A 6,610-nucleotide genomic window follows, 5' to 3' on the forward strand; every position below is an offset into this window, starting at 1 on the left:
ACCCTGCCCCCCACCCCGAAGACCCCTTCCCTGTCGTCCTCACCGCAGAACCCGGCCACCCACCTCTTGCCCTCCGCAATCCTCACTGCCGAGCCTTCCCCACAGGTCAGGCCTGGACTGCTCTTTTTGGCCCAAGACTCCTGGGACTCCCCCCGCCACGCCAGGCCAGCTCCCCGCCACAACTTCCTGCCCGTGCCCTCCACATCTTTCCACCGCTCTCAGGACCCAGGATCAGACCTGCCTCTGCTCTCTGCTCCTTTCCGTCCTCACAGAACAGCTCCAGGTCCCTGTCTATCCAAATGCCACTGACTCCTGAGCCGGCAGGGCCACTCACCTTTCTCCATGAAGTCTCTTAGAGTGACAGTAGAGACCACAGTGGTGGGAGTGGGGAGAGAGGAGAGCAAAGGAAGTGGGGTCCCCCCAGACCCCCTCCCCCTCTCCTCATTCAGGCTGCTCCCCCTCAAACCAATGCTTCTGGCAAGAGAAAGGCAAAAGTCAGGTGCCTCTTAAAACTCTGTTGAAAGCCTACTAAGACATATTACGATCTTCTCTAGCCAGAGGAAGAGGAACTCGAACGTATTCTCGAGGACAATCCTGCAGGAGCGCTGTGTCAGGATCCTAGACGAGACGTTTTAGGAGGTAAACTACTTTCTAGCAGAAATGAACGTGAGCGGGGTGTGGATGGGGATGTTCGGGGAGCGGGTGGTGCACTGGGACAGGCAGCAGGGCTCACCCTGGCCAGAGATGTGCCCACCTGGGCCGCCGTCCGGGGGCCTCTGGGTTGGGGCCCTTCTCTACTGCAGCCAAGTAAGAGGGAAAGGTCCCTGAGAGGCGGAGCAGGCGCAAGGAAGGGGAGACACAGTGCTCGTTGCCCCCTTTACTAACTCTCTGTGCCAGGCCCGAGGAAAAGGGTCCGTGCGTTCTGGGCTTTCGTCCCCAGGAGGGATGTGCCGATGCTCAGTGTGACCAAACGGCTCACCCGGGCCTGAGGCTCTGAAGCCAACAGACCCTGTGCCGGTGCTTGGCCGGAGCCCACGTGAGAGCTCTTGGGGTCGTATGGGCTGCAGAGCACCACGGGGACAAGCAGGTGTCCTCGGCCGACCGCTGCCTCAGAACCGGGCTTGGCCTTCTCACGGGGTCCTGTCCCCCCAAAAGCTATTGCATCAGGGTCAGGCGCGCAACCTCCGAGGGCTCAACATTGCCATCTAACCTGGGAAGACGGAATCTGGGAATGCTGGAAATCCATCCATTTTCCTGGCCAGCAGAAATTATTTGTGATTCATTGTGTATTTTAACACAAACGGCTTTTTTTTTTTTTTTTACTCTATGAACCCCAATGGCCTGAGGCACCGGGAGAGAGCCTTTTTAATAAACCACATAAGAAATCTGCCTGTAGGGGCGCCTGGGTGGCTCAGTTGGTTAAGCGACTGCCTTCAGCTCAGGTCATGATCCTGGAGTCTCGGGATCGAGTCCCGCATCGGGCGCCCTGCTCGGCGGGGAGTCTGCTTCTCCCTCTGACCCTCCCCGCTCTCATGCTCTCTCTCTCTAATAAATAAATAAATAAATAAAATCTTTAAAAAAAAAAAAAGAAAGCTGCCAGTAGAAGCACTGACACCTGATTGACCTTTTCATGCAGCAATCAAGGTTAACTGTTACTTGCAAAATCCTCCCCAGAGCTCAAGTGATAGGCTTCAAGGCCAGCGGTGTGCTCGGGCTCCAGGCTTGCCCGACAGGATTGCTGTCGCTGTCCGGCTTTGCACTGGCTAGGAGGGCACGGAGGAACCTTCCACTCTCCGTGCTCCCTGGAAGCTCCCACCCACTCACCCCCGTTGCCTTCAAGCCCACTGGGGGCAGCCGGAGGGAGCCAAAGCCACTCCGTCCGGATAGGCAGCGGGGCAACAGCAGAAAAGCATGCCATTGCTCAGGAGGGTCCGAGGAAGACGGGGCCCATCCTGCCTTCAGGAGGCCGAGGGCTCTGACACGGAGACACCTCAGTCACTTCAGTGGGGAACAGACCTGGAAACCAGCTATGACTTGGCATTGCTCCGTGTGCTCTGGGTCTGGGATCTGAGAGGCCCGAAAGGAACCCCCCTCCTGTCCCTCGGGCCCAGGTGTGTCTGGGAATCCTGACACTGGGCTTCTCCGTATTAAGTGGGCACCTCCCGGTCTTTTCTCTCTGCTCATGGTTCTGATATTCCGTGGGGTGAGAATGTCCAGCCCAAACCTTCAGGTTGTTGCCTAAGAATGTGGAGCCAGCATGCCTCTGCGCTTGGAGCCTGGGCTCTGGCTGAGGTGTCCCCCACTCCCAACCTTCCCAGTGGGAAAAGCTGAAGAAGGTGATGCGGTCAGTTGCCTCGGAGGGAAGACAGAGACACAGAGGCCACATACGTTTTCTCTTCCTTCTCTTAGCGAGAAGGATCTGCAATCAGGGATATTCAGCAAAGCTCAGGGTCCCATATTCATGCTGGGCTAACTCCCACCTGGGTGCGAAGAGACGGCCCTGAGAAGGGGTTCGAAAACCTCCCCACCCGGCCATCTCCCTTCTGGGTAGATACCCAACACAATGGAGAGCAGGGACTCAGAGACATTTGTCCTCTAATGTTCATGGCCGCACCATTCACAGCAGCAAAGGGCGGAAGCAACCCAAATGTTCATGTATGGCTGTGAATCAACAGAAAGGGCTCTCGCCCTACAGTGGGGGTATTATTCAGCCTTCAAAAGGAAGGAAATTCTGACCCGGGCTACAACATGGATGAACTGGGAAACACTAGGCTAAGCGAAATCAGCCAGACCCAGAAAAGCAAACACAATTCCAACTTGGGATGACGAACACATTCTTGAGATGCGCGGTGGACATGATTGCACAACACTGTGAATGCCCTGAGCGCCACTGAGCTGCACGCCTCAAAATGAGTACAGTGATAACTTTTATGTCATAGCAGATATTTGCTATATTGTGCCTTTGCCACAATTCCAAAAGCAACCCCCCGAAAGGCAAGGCAGACCGTGAGCCCCCGCCGGGCTCGGGTGCAGAGCCGGGTCTTCGGCGCTCCCACCCGCCCCGGGCACGGCTCTAACCCCAGCCCCCTGTGCTTTGTCTCGGTGCTTCTAGGCCTGGGGGAGGACCCACGGAGCCCGCGGCCCCTGAGGCTGCTCCTGGTGGGCAAAACGGGCAGCGGGAAAAGCGCCACCGGAAACAGCATCCTGGGCCGCAGAGAGTTCGAGTCTAAACTCAGCGCTCAACCGGTGACCCTGACCCTCCAGCGGGGCAGCCGCGCCTGGGCCGGGCGGGAGCTCGAGGTGATCGACACCCCCGACATCCTGTCCCCGCGGGCCGGGCCGGAGGCGGCGGCAAGGGCCATCTGCGAGGCGGTGGCCTTCTCGGCGCCCGGGCCGCACGCCGTGCTCCTGGTGACGCAGCTGGGCCGCTTCACCGACGAGGACCGGCAGGCCGTGCGGCGCCTGCAGGAGGCCTTCGGGGTGGCCGTCCTGGCGCACACGGTGCTGGTGTTCACGCGCAAGGAGGACCTGGACGGCGGCTCGCTGGAGGAGTACGTGCGGGCCACCGACAACCAGCACCTGGCCCGGCTGGACGCGCTGTGCGCGCGGCGCCACTGCGCCTTCGACAACGCGGCGGCCGGCGGCCGGCAGGAGGCGCAGCTGCGGGAGCTGCTGCGGATGGTGGACGGCGTCCTGTGGGAGAACGAGGGCCGCCCCTACAGCTACCCGGCCTGCCGGGACTCCCAGCAGCGCGGCCTGCGGCGGGCCGCGCGGGAGACGCGCGTCAGCCGCGGGCAGGGCTCCGACGGGGCGCCCCTCCGGGAGCCCCTGCTCGAGGGACTGTGCCGGTCGCAGAAGGAATTCGAGAAGGCGCACAGACATCTGCTGAAGAGCGCGCCCATCTGAGCTTCCGCTGGCCCGCGGCCCCTGGAGCCCGCTGCCAGCCCGTGGCCTGCTCTCTCCATCCCCGGGGCTCACTGGCCATCCCAGGCTCCTGGGGGGTGTCGGGTGCGCCGAGAGGCGGGTGCGTTCCCCAGTTCCCGCTCGCACCCCGGGGCCCTCATCAGCCCTTCCAGGGAGCCCGCAAAGGAAGCAGTTGGATGACTTAAACGCGGCCGGGAGTAGCCTGCCTGCTGGGGGTTGGGGGGGGGGACCTCTGCAACACGGGGGTGTCCTTCTGGAGGGCTGCTCCTACAGACCGGGTCCCTCAGAAGCCACCTGCGATTGGGGAAGAGGGCAGGATGGGGGTCTGGCTCTGGCCACCTGACTGCCTAAGGACATGGAGGCGCCTCAGGGGCCCCTCAGCTTCTTTGAGGTTCTAGGGGCTTCTGGGGAGTCTGACCAACTGATGGAAAGAGAATAGGAGCAGACCGGGGCAAAATGCCTCCCAGTATGCTCCTCTTTTCCTTTCTTGGAGCTGGGTGACCGAGGGCCTCCAGCTACCTTCTTCTGGGAGAGCTGGGAACTGGAGGTGGGGGAGACAGTGCTGGAGGACAATCAGAAAGCAGAGGACACGGCCTCAGGTCTGTCTGGACACTTGTCCTCTGGTTGGAGATTCTCTACAATCAGAGGCCCATGGACTACAGTCTCCCAGTGTGGAGGCCATGACGCCCATCTTCCCCAGACTCAATGGACTCCTAAGAAAGCTAGAGCATTTCTTTTGCTGGGAGATTCAGAAAAGTGTCTCAAGGCACCACGGAGACTTATTTTGAGTGTATACTTAAGATAGTCCTTGTGGGGGTGCCTGGGGGGCTCAGAGGGTTAAGCGGCTGCCTTCAGCTCAGGTCGCGATGCCGGGGTCCTGGGATTGAGCCTCTGCTCAGCAGGGAGTCTGCTTCTCCCTCTCTCTCCCTTCACTCGTGCTCTCTCGCTATTTATGTCTCCTTATCGCTGTCTCTCTCTCTCAAATAAATAAAAATCTCTCTCTCAAAAAAAAAAAGAGAGTCCTTGTGCCAGAGCCATTTATTAAATATGCCCATTTCCCACTGAACTGAAACACAACATTCATCATGTAAGAAATGTTCATATTCCCAAAGATCTATGTCAGGATTTTCCATTCTGTTTTGGTCTTCGACTTTTTTCCTTTGTTATGAATAAAATATTGATTTGGTTACAGAGGCTTTGAGTGTAGTATGCACACCCGATTTCCTCCTCAGTCTACATGTTTATATTTCCTTTGTTATTCTCAGGCATTGATTCTTCTGTGTGAGAGTTAAAATCACTTGTTTCATTATCAGAAAAGAACCAATGGGCATTCCAGTTGGAATTGTCTTCCATTAGGTTTGGGACAACTGGTAAACACGCCAAGGGTAAATGGATCAAGGCCATCGTACCTCTAAGTGAGTAGACTCCCAACTTCAGAGCTATGGAGTTAAAGCTAAAATCATTTGCATTTCCATTAGAAGATTAATTTCTTTAATTTGAGTGATCTTATTTTAACTGTTAGCTCCGTTAAATTTCATAACAGAAAATATAAGCATTGACCAAATGATAGCCTTTCAGTGACTCTGAATGGCAAGTCACTCAAAACGTGTCAGTCATTAAAAACCCTAAAGGAATTGGTTTTAATTGCATCAAATGCAGTGGGTTTGTTTGTTTGTTTTTCTCCTTTATGATTAAAGATCAGGGGAGAAAACTCCCACCACTTTTCAGGGGGAGGGATAGATCTTGCACCGCCATCACTCCCTGGGCCTCACAGAATGCGGAAGGCATGGGTGCGTATGTTCTAGAAACGCCAGTCTCTGTACCAGTAAGAAAGATGTGATGTGAGTGGAGGTGGGGGTGGGCTGAGGACGGAGGGTTGTCTGGCCAAGGCTATGAAAAGAGCCAACTTTAGACTTTGTGCCTTTCTAGAAACGTCTCTACACTGGAGCAAAGCATGAAAGATGGGGATTTGGGCAACTAGAAGGGGTCAGTGCCTACAAGGTTGTTTCCTCCCTGGTGGGTCAGAACAGCTGTTTGAAGTCTCAGGGGAGTTTCCAGCTCCCAGTGCTCCTGTAATAACACTTGATAAACTATGCAGAAAATACAAAATAATACTAATTTTACAACAATTGTTCGAAGGCCCAGGGAAGTGATCAAATGCGGGCAGACGCTATAAGGAACTGTCATCCCCAAAGGGTCCAGGAGAAATTTTTTCTGGAAGCCTGAAAGAGATGTCACAGATGTCTGTGCCCATGGCAGCAAAGACAGAATCTGAGGTTCTAGTGCATCAGACATTCCACTGAAATACTGAACGGGTCCTATTTTAGGTGTAAAAACCGTATCAGGACAAATGGATTTGCCCTAAAAGAAGAACAAGGTTGAAGTAATCCCTTGCTAGTCTAAAACCAAGCCTTCCCAAAGTCAAAGTGATCTGCCAGTAATTTAAGTGCCTGCTAAAACAAACTCAATATTCTTCAGAAGGTAGTAATATCCTGAGTCTCTACAACATATTATCCACAATAACCTATAGATTGTTAAAATTTCTTCTTTTCTAACGTAAGGATAGAAATCTATGAAATTTTCCTCTCGGGGCTCCTGGCTGGCTCATTCAGTTAAGTGGCCCACTCTTGATTAGGACTCGGGTCATGGTCTCAGGCTCTTGGGTTTGGTGGGGAGTCTGCTTGAG

General features: G+C 55.2%; 1 protein-coding gene across 1 annotated transcript in view; it reads left to right on the plus strand.

Moving 5' to 3' along the window:
• GIMAP6 (GTPase, IMAP family member 6) overlaps positions 1-6,610 on the plus strand; it is a 13,500-nt gene extending 6,890 nt beyond the window's left edge. Inside the window, exons 3-4 of the mRNA XM_035029466.1 lie at positions 555-639; positions 3,113-6,610. Of these exons, the coding sequence (XP_034885357.1) occupies positions 555-639; positions 3,113-3,906 (879 nt within the window). The 3' untranslated portion in view covers positions 3,907-6,610. The remainder of the gene's footprint in view (positions 1-554; positions 640-3,112) is intronic.

The sequence above is a fragment of the Mirounga leonina genome, unplaced genomic scaffold (genome assembly GCF_011800145.1).
Source record: "Mirounga leonina isolate KUSES-001 unplaced genomic scaffold, KU_Mleo_1.0 Mir_240, whole genome shotgun sequence".
In the NCBI taxonomy this organism is placed as follows: Eukaryota; Metazoa; Chordata; class Mammalia; order Carnivora; family Phocidae; genus Mirounga; species Mirounga leonina.